General features: G+C 47.5%; 1 protein-coding gene across 3 annotated transcripts in view; it reads left to right on the forward strand.

The window, feature by feature from the left end:
• The window catches only part of LOC126272979 (methyl farnesoate epoxidase-like), a 130,074-nt gene that overhangs the window by 93,779 nt on the left and 20,344 nt on the right, over positions 1-15,951 (forward strand). For all 3 annotated transcript variants that reach the window (XM_049976320.1, XM_049976322.1, XM_049976321.1), the window contains 3 exons: positions 2,316-2,421; positions 14,820-15,000; positions 15,084-15,201. In XM_049976320.1, the coding sequence (XP_049832277.1) occupies positions 2,316-2,421; positions 14,820-15,000; positions 15,084-15,201 (405 nt within the window). The remainder of the gene's footprint in view (positions 1-2,315; positions 2,422-14,819; positions 15,001-15,083; positions 15,202-15,951) is intronic.

Here is a 15,951-nt window from a genome sequence, read left to right on the forward strand (position 1 = left end):
ACAAAGGAAATTCTCTCTGTGATACGCGCTAGCAATAAACAATAGCTACACCAATTACACAAACTACAAGAACAAAATCAGAAGACTCCAGTGAGGTATCCTCGGCTAAGGGTCGACATATGAAACGTCCCCTTAGAACAATTATACATGACTGTGCTTAAACTGACACACAATATTTTTAGCGCAACGCAATCTGACTTTCAATTATCCCTACAAAAGAACGGCCCTGACTAACATTAACCTATACCTTTCACATATCACTTACCTCACCAAAAATCTTCGTTACTCGAACTACTGCAATACAGCGAGCGCCACTACTGCCAGCTAAATAAAAGATTCAAACTACGGAAGGCACTAACTACTGATAAGGATAGTTAGCAAATAAAAGATTTTAATAGAGAACAAACAATGTATTTACCTCAATAGTGTTCAAAAGTCACAATGAATATAGCAGTTCATGACACCCAGTCTCACAAATTTCAAAACTCCCCCATCTCTCTCCCCACGTCCACCACTGCTGGCGGCTCACCTCCAACTGCGCAATGTTGGGCGCTGTTCACATCCATCTGCCCAGCACTAAGATGGCAGACAACAACGCAAACTAGCCACAGACTGCGCACAGCACAGCCAGTGATTTTTCATACAGAGCGCTATGTGGCGGTACCAATAAGAAAACCTAAACAGCCCACTTACACTTTTTCCGCAGACAGCGTGTTTCGAGCCAAAAGCCAGTCTTTGCGCCTGGCAGTGATCAGCTGTCTCTTCAATCCATTGCAGGTTTCGATGCTGTCACATCTCCTGTCGTTACCTCCAGGGAGCCCTGTCGAATTTCACACATTACCCGTCAGGTAATTTCTTTGTCTCTTGTATAGAAATGGACTTTCAGATTGCCTTGAGGAACGCCGAACTCCATTTTCGCTGCTGATGTTAAGAACGAACACTACCTCCTGCTTGCTAGACTTTCCCATCTGCACTCGCGTATTTTATGTACAGTATCCAACGCTCCCTGAAGAAACGCGGCAGCAATCTGAGCTCTGCCGTCTACCGCCTTCCCAATCTCTTGAACGAGCAGAGGAAGATGGAATTTGCACGACAGGTGCCTTAGGGAACCGTATTGATTCCTAAGTAGGAGCTGTTCAGTCTCCAGGAAAGTCATCATACACGATAACATTGTATTTTCCTAACTCTACACGAAAATCTTCTAAATGACAGAGGCTTAACAGTTTTACAAGTCGGTCGTACAAATCTTCTTATACAACGAAATAACCTATACCCATACCCAGTCACGTTCCACGCCCCATCAGTAAAACAGAGACTAGTTCATGCGTGCATCCTATATTGTCTCTCAAGGGCAGTCCGTTAGGTCTGTTTCGAGCGATTTGAGCCGTTTCTCTATCTTGCACTCACTTCTTTCCGTATCTGTGCTTTTCGCATCCTTGCGACGGTCGCACGAAGAAATTTTGTTGTGATCTTCGAAGGAGCACTATTTCTGTCTTCAGTTCGTCACCTTCCTTTTGGACGGCGTCTTAGTCGAAGAGTGTTTGGACGAAAGACTTCGTTACATTGCATAATTTTGGGTAGGACTCAAACTTACTAGCGTTTATTGAGAATTCAGCAGTTACGATCTCAATTTATTAACCATTGAATGTTTGCAAAACCGTCGTTACCGTTGTTTTGACAGCGTTCAGCATTTGTTTGTTAATAAGGTTGCGAATCTAGCGTGTCTATGCACGCACTTGCTCACGAGATTTATAATTAATAGTAAGAACTCGTTCTGAAGCAACAGCAACATTGTCAGTGAACTCTGGATAGAAAAATTATATGCACCGCATTCCTACTGATACTCGAACAAAACGGCAGTGTTAGTATGGTTCACAGATCGAGAGCCAGAAACAAGAATACAACAACAAAAGTGATGTAACAGATGTCTTGGCAATGTTATTGAACCAGCTACATGCAACAGCGCTAAAATGTTTTCAATTTTCCAACGTTTTAAGGAAAAGTGAACGGAAATTGTAGGTTTACTGGAAGCACTATTTTTTCTTTCTTTGAAGTGTGTACTATGATTATTGACTATTGTGGAATCAAGCGGTTCTAGGCGCTTCAGTCTGGAACCGCAAGACCGCTACGGTCGCAGGTTCGAACCCTGCCTCGGGCATGGACATGTGTGATGTCCTTAAGTTAGTTAGGTTTAAGTAGTTGTAAGTTCTAGGGGAGTGATGAAATCAGATTTTAAGTCCCATAGTGCTCAGAGCCATTTTTTTTAATCAAGTCGATATTTTCAGTGTCAATATATTTTGTGGTTGTGTTTCTAGGAGGCTATACACGAGCACATGAAAACTCTAGATGAGGACAACCCACGAGATTTCATCGACGTCTACTTACGGGAAATGAAGAACTCCGAAGATCCCACGTTCACTGGTTAGTAGAGCAGATGTCTTTTTTCATTTAGGTGCTTTGTCGAATGTTGACGATGTAATGACTTGTACATTGTTAAGCTTAAGGCTATTGGTAGCCAGTAAAGGCATTTCGAGAAAGAAATCAGAGATACAATGCAGAGAACAGACAGAAGTAGTGGCGTTTTGGTTAACAGAGGTAAACAGTAACGGTAGAGTGCTGTGAATTGCAGACGTTCAGGGCAGCTGATACAGGGGAGCAGTTTCATTTCAAGAAAGTTAACACGCTGTTGTAAGGCCTCATAGTAGAAGATAACCACAAAACGGCACGTCTTAGTAGAGCCAGCTAACTTGATACCTGCACATGAGAAATGCAACGTCACTGGGTTTACACAGGTGAGGGAGGTACCACAGGCGTTCCCACTCACGAGAGGCCTCTTGGCAGGGTCATGTGGCGTAAAACACTTGTTGGCCATAAGAGGATGGGCAGTAACGTCTAGCTTTCAGCTGAACGGTGTTGCTACCAAATTTGGCGCTTGTTAATGTAAAGTCCAGATACATCAAATACCTACTGAGTATAAGGGGAGTGATCTGAATGTGGTAGGACAGAGGCGCCCTGGAGATGCAGAGCCACTCATCAGATCGGCTGAAGCTAGTTAAGTGCTGGTGGGTTTGCGGGCCGAATATAGAAAGGGGCAAATAGTGCGCCACCACAGTCCTTTAAAAACCAAAGCTTGGAGTACACTCCGACAAAGCTGTTGTTCTCACTCGGAGTGCTGCTGTCAAAGTTCATACCTCACAATGCGCCGGCTGGTGTGGCCGAGCGGTTCTAGGCGCTTCAGTCTGGAACCGCGCGACCGCTACGGTTGCAGGTAGGAATCCTGCCTCGGGCATGCATGTGTGTGATGTCCTTAGGTTAGTTAGGTTTAAGTAGTTCTAAGTCTAGGGGACTGATGACGTCAGATGTTAAACCCAAAGTGCTCAGAGCCATTTGAACCATATACAGTATATATACACTCCTGGAAATTGAAATAAGAACACCGTGAATTCATTGTCCCAGGAAGGGGAAACTTTATTGACACATTCCTGGGGTCAGATACATCACATGATCACACTGACAGAACCACAGGCACATATACACAGGCAACATAGTTCGTGCTGGACGTGCAGACCGCGTGAGACGACGCTTCATCCAGTCCAAAACATGCTCAATGGGGGACAGATCCGGAGATCTTGCTGGCCAGGGTAGTTGACTTACACCTTCTAGAGAACGTTGGGAGGCACGGGATACATGCGGACGTGCATTGTCCTGTTGGAACAGCAAGTTCCCTTGCCGGTCTAGGAATGGTAGAAGGATGGGTTCGATGACGGTTTGGATGTACCGTGCGCTATTCAGTGTCCCCTCGACGATCACCAGAGGTGTACGGCCATGTAGGAGATCGCTCCCCACACCATGTTGCCGGGTGTTGGCCCTGTGTGCCTCGGTCGTATGCAGTCCTGATTGTGGCGCTCACCCGCACGGCGCAAACACGCATACGACCATCATTGGCGCCAAGGCAGAAGCGACTCTCATCGCTGAAGACGACACGTCTCCATTCGTCCCTCCATTCACGCCTGTCGCGACACCACTGGAGGCGGGCTGCACTATGTTGGGGCGTGAGCGGAAGACGGCCTAACGGTGTGCGGGACCGTAGCCCAGCTTCATGGAGACAGTTGCGAATGGTCCTCGCCGATACCCCAGGAGCAACAGTGTCCCTAATTTACTGGGAAGTGGCGGTGCGGTCCCCTAGGGCACTGCGTAGGATCCTACGGTCTTGGCGTGCATCCGTGCGTCGCTGCGGTCCGGTCCCAGGTTGACGGACACGTGCACCTTCCGCCGACCACTGGCGACAACATCGATATACTGTGGAGACCTCACGCCCCACGTGTTGAGCAATTCGGCGGTACGCCCACCCGGCCTCCCGCATGCCCACTATACGCCCTCGCTCAAAGTCCGTCAACTGCACATACGGTTCACGTCCACGCTGTCGCGGCATGCTACCAGTGTTAAAGACTGCGATGGAGCTCCGTATGCCACGGCAAACTGGCTGACACTGACGGCGGCGGTGCACAAATGCTGCGCAGCTGGCGCCATTCGACGGCCAACACCGCGGTTCCTGGTGTGTCCGCTGTGCCGTGCGTGTGATCATTGCTTGTACAGCCCTCTCGCAGTGTCCCGAGCAAGTATGGTGGGTCTGACACACCGGTGTCAATGTGTTCTTTTTTCCATTTCCAGAAGTGTATATATCACAGTGCTTCTAGTGCTTGCAATTTCTGTCAGCTCTCACTGCACAAACTCAGACACTCACTTCTGTTGTGCAACCAGTTGCACCCTTTGTTTTGCTTGTTTAGAATTGGCCTTCAATGTAGTCATTAGTCGGATAGTAAATAGTGCTAATCAGACCCCTGGGTAGCCTTGAGTCTCCTGCTGTGAGCATCCTATTGAGTCCCAAAATTCTCTCCTCCTGTAAGTGCCCTGTTTGACAGTGATCCTACAGCTTAATTCATGAGGAATGTCACACAATTTGTGAGGTGATTCTGCATGTGAAAATAAACCGAAAAAATCATATCCCATTTTTTATTGTTACGGATCTGGGGTGGGTTGAAGACTACACGCATCCATGAATGAATATGATGACAAGTGTGAATATTACTGATCGAAATGCTACGTGGTGGACAGAATAATGCTGGTACATTTGGCTTATCCTTCCTGTAAGAGGTATAGGAGTCCTCAAACACATGGTAGCACTGTTAGTCCCCAGCGAGGTAGCAGCTGCACACGTACCCACTGTCATGCTTGGGTCGGGTCAATGAGACCATGTGACTGTCGTGACTAAGTGTCCACTGTGTCTGTGAATACCAATATGCTGCATATGTTCACCCATGCAGAATACGAAGACATGTTGTTTGTGTAACGGCATTATGGCAGTACCCGTGCAGCTGAGGCAGAATACCAGAGACATTTCCATGATGTACGAACGTAAGGCTGTCCAGTTAGTTGAGGAAAAGGAATACATTATTGCAGTCGCACAGCAGAGTCCCACCACCGGTATATGGTGCATTAGCAGTCAGCTCTGTATACCACAAATGCGAGTGTGGCGTACATTCCGTTCTGAGGTCTTGTACCCATTCCATATGCAGCCAGGGCAACATCTACATCTACATCTACATCTACATCTGCATGCAGGTGACTTAGTAAACAGATAACAGCTTTGTGAATGATTGGCTGTACACAGAGAATTCGTGCAATACGCTTAATTTACAGATGAGGCTATATTTACACGCAATGGTATTATGAGCACCTGCGATTCTCGTGAGAGCTGACAAGACACTAGGGAAACAAAATTTCAAGTTAGGTGTTCAGTTTACGTCTGGTGTGGTATTATTGATGACCTCGCGACAGGGGCTGTGTTCCTGCTAAATCTCATGATAGCGTCAACATAAGCACATTCCCTCATAGAAAACTTACCTGCACCTTTGGAAGACGTGATGTTAGAGAAACGGCGGCATATGCACCTGCAACATGATGGATCATCGATTCACTGTACCAGATTAGTATCCCCATATCTGAATAATACATTTCCTCGACGGTGGATTGGCCGTGGCGGACCCATTAACTGCCCTGCCAGATCATCCTGCCTAACCCCGCTAGACTTCTGTTTATGGGGCTGGTTAAAGGGGAACGTGTACACTACTAAGGTGAATGCTCATGAACAACTTGTTGTACGCACCGCCAACGCTGGTACCCGCATTAGAGCCCGCCAACGTGATATTCGATTTAGGCTACAACACACCCTCCAACGCTCTGACAAGTGCGTTGAGGTGGTTGGGGAAGTTTTTGAACACCAGTTGTAGGATGGATCAGTCATCTGTCCCATCATTATACTGTTCATCACAGAGCTACACAGCATTTCGGTAAGCAATATTCGCATTTGTCTCAATAATCCTCCATGGATGTGAGTAGCCTTCAGCCCACTCCAGTTCTGCAACCACCTGAAATGTTTATAGGAATTGTTCAGTTTATTGTCACATGTAGAATCATCTCACAAATTATATTCCTGAGTCGCCCTGTATATGGATGGCGTAGGGTTCTCTTCACCGACAAGTGCGGGATTTGTCTGGTGCCTGACGGTCGTCGTAGAAGAGTGTTGAGGTGGCCAGTTGCCAATGCAAGTCACAGGTATACACTGCCACGTTTCGTGTCTAACGGTAATAGCAGAATCTTCTAATGACATAGCTAGGTATATGCCAATTCAGTGGACAATTCTCGAAGTCAAAACATTTCTTGCCACAAGTAACAAATGAAGCCTGAAACGGCGATCTGAAGAGTATACACAATACACATTCACCTATTCTTGAGTATCTACTTTTACCTCAGTTACACATGTGACTTTACGTAGAAAATACTGAGGTGAGAAGAGTATTCAGAAATATATTTCCGATTAAAAAAAGTATGCATCTCGTAAATGTCGTGCATAAGCTTTTTCCCGCTGTTTATTACTCACAGTGTATTGTTCATGCGTTAATATACAGTTGAATGCATGAAGATCATCACAAGTAGGCTGCTGCGGCCGAAGTTGCACGACGTTGTGTAACAGTGACGGACAGTCCCCAAAGCTGTCGTCATCTGGCGCCTAGACCTTCGTACGGCCCCAACTCCGCGGTCGAGACGCGTGTATCACGTAAGTGGTATTTCATTAATTTCGATTGGCTACTGTTGCAACAGTGTAACGCGAGAATTTTCTCGGCGCAATTGACCACAGTAATTCATTTTAGTGAAATTGCTGACTATATTTGTGGCTGTAACTTGCCAGAATCCACATTCATGTAATGTAGTGCCAACCAATAATAAAAATTATATTTCTTCTACACACGTCAAAAAAAGTTTTGCAACACCCCGGTTCCCAGAGCTCCAGAAGATAGATGCTGACTGTGGATACTGTATCACAGACATAGCCCCTTTGACTGTTCAGAGATGTCACTAAACCCGCCCAAAGATGTAAACAACCATGCATGAGGAGCACCTATTAGACGGAGGGGGTCCGACAGCCGAAATCCGTTCCAAGTCATTCCACAAGGAAGGAAGTACACGGTTCGTCTGTAGTTCAACCATGCCTAGACGGTCCATACCGCGGTTCGGTCACGTCCGCATTGTTACTTTGTGCCAGGAAGGACTATCAACAAGGGAGGTGTCCAGGCGCCTCGGAGTGAACCAAAGCGATGTTGTTCGGACATGGAGGAGATACAGGGAGACAGGAACTGTCGATGACATGCCTCGCTCAGGCCGTCCAAGAGCTACTACTGCAATGGATGACCGCTACTTACCGATTATGGCTCGGAGGAACTCTACGCCACCATGTTGAATAATGCTATTCGTGCAGCCACAGGACTCAAAATGTGCGCAATAGGCTGCATGGTGCGCATCTTCACTGCTGACGTCCATTGCGAGGGGCATCTTTGCAACCACGACACCATGCAGTGCGCTAGAGATGGGCCCAACACCATGCCAAATGGACTGCTCAGGATTGGCATCATGTTTTCACCGATGAGTGTTGCTTCAACCAGACAATCGTCGGAGACGTGTTTTGGGATGGCATTATGTGGGGCAGACGTACGCCGCTGGTGGTCATGGAAGCCGCCGTAACGGCTGCACGATACGTGAATGCCATCCTCCTACCGATAGTGCAACCATATCGGCAGCGTCTTGGCGAGGCATTCGTCTTCGTGGACGACAATTCTCGACCCCATCGTGCACATCTTGTGAGTGACTTCCTTCTGGATAAGGCCATCGCTCGACTAGAGTGGCCAGAATGTTCTCCAGACATGAGCCCTATCGAATATGCCTGGGATAGATTGAAAAGGGGTGTTTATGGACGACGTGACCCACCAATGACTTTGAGGGATCTACGCCGAATCGGCGTTGAGCAGTGGGAAAATATGGACCAACAGTGCGTTGATGAACTTGTGGATAGTATGTCAGGACGAATACTGGCATGCATCAATACAAGAGGACGTGCTACTCGGTATTAGAGATACCGGTGTGTACAGAAATCTGGACCACCACCTCTGAAGGTCTCGTTTTATGGTGGTACAACATGCAATGTGTGGTTTCATGAGCAATAAAAAGGGCGGAAAGATCTCTATTCCAGTTTTCTATACAGGTTCGGTAACTCTCGGAGCCGAGATGATGCAAAACAATTTTTGATGTGTGTATTTCGCATGGCTGCATAATAGTATTAAATGCCTGGATAGGCCGCGACAGTAATAAGTAATTCTCTAATTGTTCAGGAATCACAGTAACTTTGGGAGCGCAGGATGTGGACACAAGGCGACATGTGGCTGTTTGTGTTGTTCTGGAAGGCGTGCTCCGATCGCCGAAATGGTGAAAGCAATATTTCGCGTAAAGCTTAAAATCCGGGTTTGAATCCCAGTCCAGCACAAATATTCATATGTTGCCAACCGATTGTTCAGCAGAATTCTAATTGTATTACACTCCGTCTGCACGCCACAAGTGGCCCATCGCGACCATCCGACCGCCGTGTCATCCTCAGGGGAGGATGCGGATAGGAGGGGCGTGTGGTCAGCATACCGTTGTCCCGGTCGTTACGATGGTATTCTTGACCAAAGCCCACCACGACCATGCACGACAGCGCTTAACTTCGGTGATCTCACGGGAACCAGTGTATCCACTGCGGCAAGGCCGTTGCCATTATAATTCTATTCGGAATTGCTAGTTCAAATCTTCTATAATATGTGTGTATATGTCTGCTAATCCTTGCAAACCCATTTTTTTAGATTAGATTAGATACAATTTTTGCACCACAAGTCTGTAGTGAGAATTTCCTCCAGTATGTAGAATGTGTCACTAAACCAAATCAAATTTTTAAAAAATGCTAACATTCCTTCCATAGGCGCTTCATGAAATAGTCGTCATGGATGTAGGGCAAATCTTTTTATTACATTGATAATAACTTACTTGTCACAAAACATGTAAATGTATACAGGAGTGCGTGTGTGATAATTCTCAAGTTTTGTAGCCAATCATCATAAAACGCAAAATCAGTGGACAACAATTATTTACATCGATTACAGTGCTGCACCGATGATGTGCACAAATCCGTTTTACATAACGCTAACAGTATCTGATATTAATAATGCGTACATCGTAATGAGGTAAGATGAAGTTCGTCACCAATAAATCCTTTAGGCTGCTCTTAAATTGAATTTAATTAGGAGCTAAACTTTTTACAGCTACTAGCAAGTTACTGAAAACGTGTATTCCTGAATACTGGGCACCTTTCTACACACATCACACACATCCATGCCCGAGGCAGGATTCGAACCTGCGACCGTAGCGGTCACGCGGTTCGAGGCTGAAGCGCCTAGAACCGCACGGCCACACCGGCCGGCTGCACCTTTCTAGACCAATTAAGCGGCTTCAGATCTTTGTAAAATTTATGTTTACACCGTCCGCTCACATATATGTGTCCACCTATCAAAGTACTGAATAACCACGATTTGCAGTGCGGACCACTGCGAGACGTGTAGGAAGAGAGTCAGTGAAGTTCTGGAAGGTGCGACAAGGATGTGGAACCGTGCCAATTCTAGTTCCGTGTCAAACTGCGCTAGGTTACTCGGCTGAGGATCCATGGCGCGAACAGTCCGATCGAAATGGTGCCAGAGTTCGTCGACTTGGTTTAAAACCGGCGAGTCTGGTGGCCGGAGGAGTACTGTAAAACCTGAGCTGTGTGACACGTTGCATTGTCCTGTCGGTAGATGGCACCGTGCCGAGGAAAAAGACTGGATGTAGGGGTGGACATGATCCTCAAGATTAGAAGCATTCTTGTGTTGATCCACTGTGTCTTCCAGATCGCCTAGGGGATGCCATGGAAACACATCCCCTCCCATAACGCACTCTCCTCCGGCCTAGACCCTTCCAACGATTGTTGCAGGTTGTTGGCTTTCTGTACGATGGAGCATAAAACGCGATTCATCTGGAAAGGCCACCTGTGGCCACTCAGTGGACGTCAAGTTACAGTACAGATATGCAAATTACAGCCTTCGTCATGGACCCAGCAGTCAGCATGGGGTGCATGAACCAGGCGCCTTCTGTGCAGGCCCATACACAGCAACGGTCGTTGACGAGACACTGCTGGTAGCGGTCAGTTGCTCGACAGTTGCACGTCTGTTCGTCCTCGCACATCTCCGCAGCCGTCCTCCACCCCTCATATATAGCCCATGGTGCACTACAGTTGACTCGTCACTCGTTTTGGCCAGCGCCATTCTGCTATGCACGATATACTTTATCCACGGCGGCACGCGAACAGTTTACAAACTTAGCCGCTTAGGAAATGCTTCCAGCCTCGGCCCGAAAGCCGATGATCATCCGCTTTATTGTCGGCGCTTCAGTCTAGAACCACGCGACTGCTACGGTCGCAGATTCCAATCCTGCCTCGGGCATGGATGTGTGTGATGTCCTTAGGTTAGTGAGGTTTAAGTAGTTCTAAGTCTAGGGGACTGATGACCTCAGATGTTAAGTGCCATAGTGCTCAGAGTCATTTGAACCATTTTGATCATCCGCTTTAGGACGTCACGTAAATCGCTCCGTTCCCGCATTACGATAGTGACTACCCTGTTATCTGCGTCCCCCCGACATGTTTTATACACCGTAAACTGCTTATGCTGCCACCTGCCGTCTGTGAATGCTTATACCACTTGGGTGGTGATCATATTAATGTGACTCGACCGTGTGTTTCTAGTACTGATTCCATGAAATGCACTCTTGATTTGAAAAGGTAATTTATTATACACTCCTGGAAATTGAAATAAGAACACCGTGAATTCATTGTCCAGGAAGGGAAACTTTATTGACACATTCCTGGAGTCCGATACATCACATGATCACACTGACAGAACCACAGGCACATAGACACAGGCAACAGAGCATGCACAATGTCGGCACTAGTACAGTGTATATCCACCTTTCGCAGCAATGCAGGCTGCTATTCTCCCATGGAGACGATCGTAGAGATGCTGGATGTAGTCCTGTGGAACGGCTTGCCATGCCATTTCCACCTGGCGCCTCAGTTGGACCAGCGTTCGTGCTGGACGTGCAGACCGCGTGAGACGACGCTTCATCCAGTCCCAAACATGCTCAATGGGGGACAGATCCGGAGATCTTGCTGGCCAGGGTAGTTGACTTGCACCTTCTAGAGCACGTTGGGTGGCACGGGATACATGCGGACGTGCATTGTCCTGTTGGAACAGCAAGTTCCCTTGCCGGTCTAGGAATGATAGAACGATGGGTTCGATGACGGTTTGGATGTACCGTGCACTATTCAGTGTCCCCTCGACGATCACCAGAGGTGTACGGCCAGTGTAGGAGATCGCTCCCCACACCACGATGCCGGGTGTTGGCCCTGTGTGCCTCGGTCGTATGCAGTCCTGATTGTGGCGCTCACCTGCAGGGCGCCAAACACGCAAACGACCATCATTGGCACCAAGGCATAAGCGACTCTCATCGCTGAAGACGACACGTCTCCATTCGTCCCTCCATTCACGCCTGTCGCGACACCACTGGAGGCGGGCTGCACGATGTTGGGGCATGAGCGGAAGACGGCTTAACGGTGTGCGGGACCGTAGCCCAGCTTCATGAAGACGGTTGCGAATGGTCCTCGCCGATACCCCAGGAGCAACAGTGTCCCTAATTTGCTGGGAAGTGGCGGTGCGGTCCCCTACGGCACTGCGTAGGATCCTACGGTCTTTGCGTGCATCCGTGCGTCGCTGCGGTCCGGTCCCAGGTCGACGGACACGTGCACCTTCCGTCCACCACTGGCGACAACATGGATGTACTGTGGAGACCTCACGCCCCACGTGTTGAGCAATTCGGCGGTACGTCCACCCGGCCTCCCGCATGCCCACTATACGCCCTCGCTCAAAGTCCGTCAACTGCACATACGGTTCACGTCCACGCTGTCGCGGCATGCTACCAGTGTTAAAGACTGCGATGGAGCTCCGTATGCCACGGCAAACTGTCTGACACTGACGGCGGCGGTGCACAAATGCTGCGCAGCTAGCGCCATTCGACGGCCAACACTGCGGTTCCTGATGTGTCCGCTGTGCCGTGCGTGTGATCATTGCTTGTACAGCCCTCTCGCAGTGTCCGGAGCAAGTATGGTGGATCTGACACACCGGTGTCAATGTATTCTTTTTTCCATTTCCAGGAGTGTATATGACGAATTTCATTAACAAATAAATAAATTGGGAAGCAGTAGTTAATACTTCTGATATCCTCCTTACTTCGGCCATCATGATAATTTTGTTTCCTAGATAGGACGTCACTCCTTCCACCACTGTGTCTACCAAGCAATGAATAATAAAAGTCGAGGAGTTCTAAGCTGGTAACGCGGTGAGCAGGTCCCTGATGTGTTGATGAATTGTGATATGGTCTGTGTTTGAAATTGCAACGTTTATTACATTAAGCACTGATGGCAAGAAATTTTTTGTATTTTATTTGATTACTACTTTCAGTCAGGAATGGTCATTTTCAGATCCGTCTGCGTTAATTAAATGGTAGTGCCGCCTTCGTCGTCATGTAGTTAACTTACTGCTGCGAAGGTCCCTGGTTCGGTTTCCAATTGCCATTTGCGGTAGAAAGCTGTGGAAAGGGGCCCGCTCAGTTTCATGAGGCCAAGTGCAAACAAAGCTGTTTGATAAAATGGGCAGCCAGATTACCGCGAATGCAGACGAAGTGCGGTCAAATTGAAAGGCCTGTCCAGGGTAGGTGTCACAAGATACATATTTACCTAATGAAAGGGTACAAAAAACCTAATTTTTAGCCAACCCTGGTTCATTCATCCAAATAAGAGAGCTGATACATTCTGATGCTCGCTTCTTGATGAGGGTGGCGAGCACATTAACTACGGCCTCTCTGCAGAAACTTCAACATATTGATGAAATTCCTGCCAGGGCCGTAATTGGGCAAACGCTCATAAAACTATGAATAATATCAAATTATGCACAGCGATCTGGTGTTCCTGAAGAATATGACACTAACGAACGCCATGTCGAGTGAGTGGACAGGTCCGCATCAAGCAACAGAAGTGACTCAGGTATGTATTCTGCTACTGTGTCAAACACGAGATTCAGTTTTCAACAAAACTACACAAATGTAAACTAGTCACATGTAGTACTCTGATACTTACGGAAAATGGAAATGAGCGTTTGGCGTCATTGGCCGAGAGGCCCCTTACGGGGCAGGTCCTGCCGCCATGGTGCAGGTCTTATTACATTCGACGCCACATCGGGCAACCTGCGTGCCAGATGGAGATGAAATGATGATGGAGACAACACAACACCCAGTCCCTGAGCGGAGAAAATCCCCGACCCGGGAATCGAACCCGGGCCCGTAGGGTGGCAATGTGTCACGCTGACCACTCAGCTATGGGGGCGGACCCTGATACTTATTAATACCGGCGTTGATAAAAGTGATTGCAAAAAAAAAAAAAAATGAGAGAGAGAGAGAGAGAGAGAGAGAGAGAGAGAGAGAGAAAGCGTTTCTGAATCTAGTTTGCTGTGATTCACTACGGAAATTAATGCACCTACACAACACTGTATCTCTTCTCTTCCGATGTACGTCATTCATTAACGGGTTTTCTTCAGCACATTATCCCGAATTTCGTTTGGACTACTGTTGGATACAAGTCAAGACCGACATTATGTTATGATTTTTTTCGAAACGACCATCTTTAGTAAAAAGTTTTCTGTCTACATTAGTTTATAATTGAAATTCGACCTGTTGAGGATCATAGCCTCAGTCCGCATCACAGAATGAAGACCAACCACCAGCGTTTGCCACGTTGACCTTCTTGAACAACCTGTAAGTGTTTCACTGTATTTCATCGAAATGGTTTCCTCAGAATGATTTAACAATGGCCGGTCAACAACGACCAACTGCAGCCCGACACACCCCAAGCTAGCGGTATTCTGTATTCAAGAAGTCTATGGAGATTTGTCCACATTCAACATTAAGAAACTCTACAGCCACACTGATGGCAGCTCCGGTCCCTCCATGTTGTCGTTGATTACTGGCCGCGAGATCGGCTGGGTCACAACGTGTAATCGACTATTGGGCTATATTCAAACATTTTTCAAATAGCTACTTCAATTTTCAGAATAATGGTGGAGAGTGTCTGTGTGAATGTATGGAGATCAAAGGATCAAAATATTACTATCATCATTTTTGTTCTTATGATGAGAAAAGTGATTATAGTTCTCAAAAATACCAAATTTTATTTTGACTCTAGGTGCTAATGTGTCAAGATATTTTTGTTCAGTAATGGCTGAGTCAGTTTACTTGTATCTCGGGACTGTTTTGCCTTTCAGAAGATGGACTTGCGGCTATAATCTTCGACCTCTTTGCTGCTGGATCTGATACAGTTTCCAACACTCTGGCCTTCGCCATAATGTACATGATCCTGTATCCGGAGGTCCAAGAGAAGGTGCAGAAGGAGCTGGATACTGTAGTCGGCCATTCTAGAAGAATTTCACTCGAAGACAGACCACGGTTAGTCAAAGAAGAAAATTAAGGAACTAATCACGTGTAATAACGTTTACTTTTCTTCTTTTGGACCAAACTTTTGTTTTCAGGCTGCCGTACTTCGAGGCTGTGATAGCTGAGATTTCCCGCATAAACACCACTGCGCCCATGTGCCCCCCGCACGTAGCGCTTAAGGACACCACTCTACACGGGTACAACATACCTAAGGTACGTATTGTTGTGTCCTTGTCGCTACTGTAGTACCTTGTACCATGGAAAGCAAGGGAGAGGACATTATTTTGTGGCCGGTATCCTTTTTCTACAACACAACTGCATACATGTATTAACATGGTTCTTTATTTACTTGAAGACAGACCTTATTTACTTAAACAGATAGCTGCTACTTAACTTTAAAAGCGCCCATGTTTTGTGGTACAAGTTCTTCCATGTTTGCCTCACCGTTGGTGAATTACTCTGGTCGCTTTACACTCTCGTAACCGGTGATGGAAAAGAGCGTTTTGCGTCATTGACCGGGAGGCCCCTTGCGGGGCAGGTCCGGCCGCCGTGGTGCAGGTTTACACTCCTGGAAATGGAAAAAAGAACACATTGACACCGGTGTGTCAGACCCGCCATACTTGCTCCGGACACTGCGAGCGGGCTGTACAAGCAATGATCACACGCACGACACCAGGAACCGCGGTGTTGGTCGTCGAATGGCGCTAGCTGCGGAGCATTTATGCACCGCCGCCGTCAGTGTCAGCCAGTTTGCCGTGGCATACGGAGCTCCATCGCAGTCTTTAACACTGGTAGCATGCCGCGACAGCGTGGACGTGAACCGTATGTGCAGTTGACGGACTTTGAGCGAGGGCGTATAGTGGGCATGCGGGAGGCCGGGTGGACGTACCGCCGAATTGCTCAACACGTGGGGCGTGAGGTCTCCACAGTACATCGATGTTGTCGCCAGTGGTCGGCGGAAGG

This window comes from Schistocerca gregaria, chromosome 5 (assembly GCF_023897955.1).
Source record: "Schistocerca gregaria isolate iqSchGreg1 chromosome 5, iqSchGreg1.2, whole genome shotgun sequence".
Lineage (NCBI taxonomy): Eukaryota > Metazoa > Arthropoda > Insecta > Orthoptera > Acrididae > Schistocerca > Schistocerca gregaria.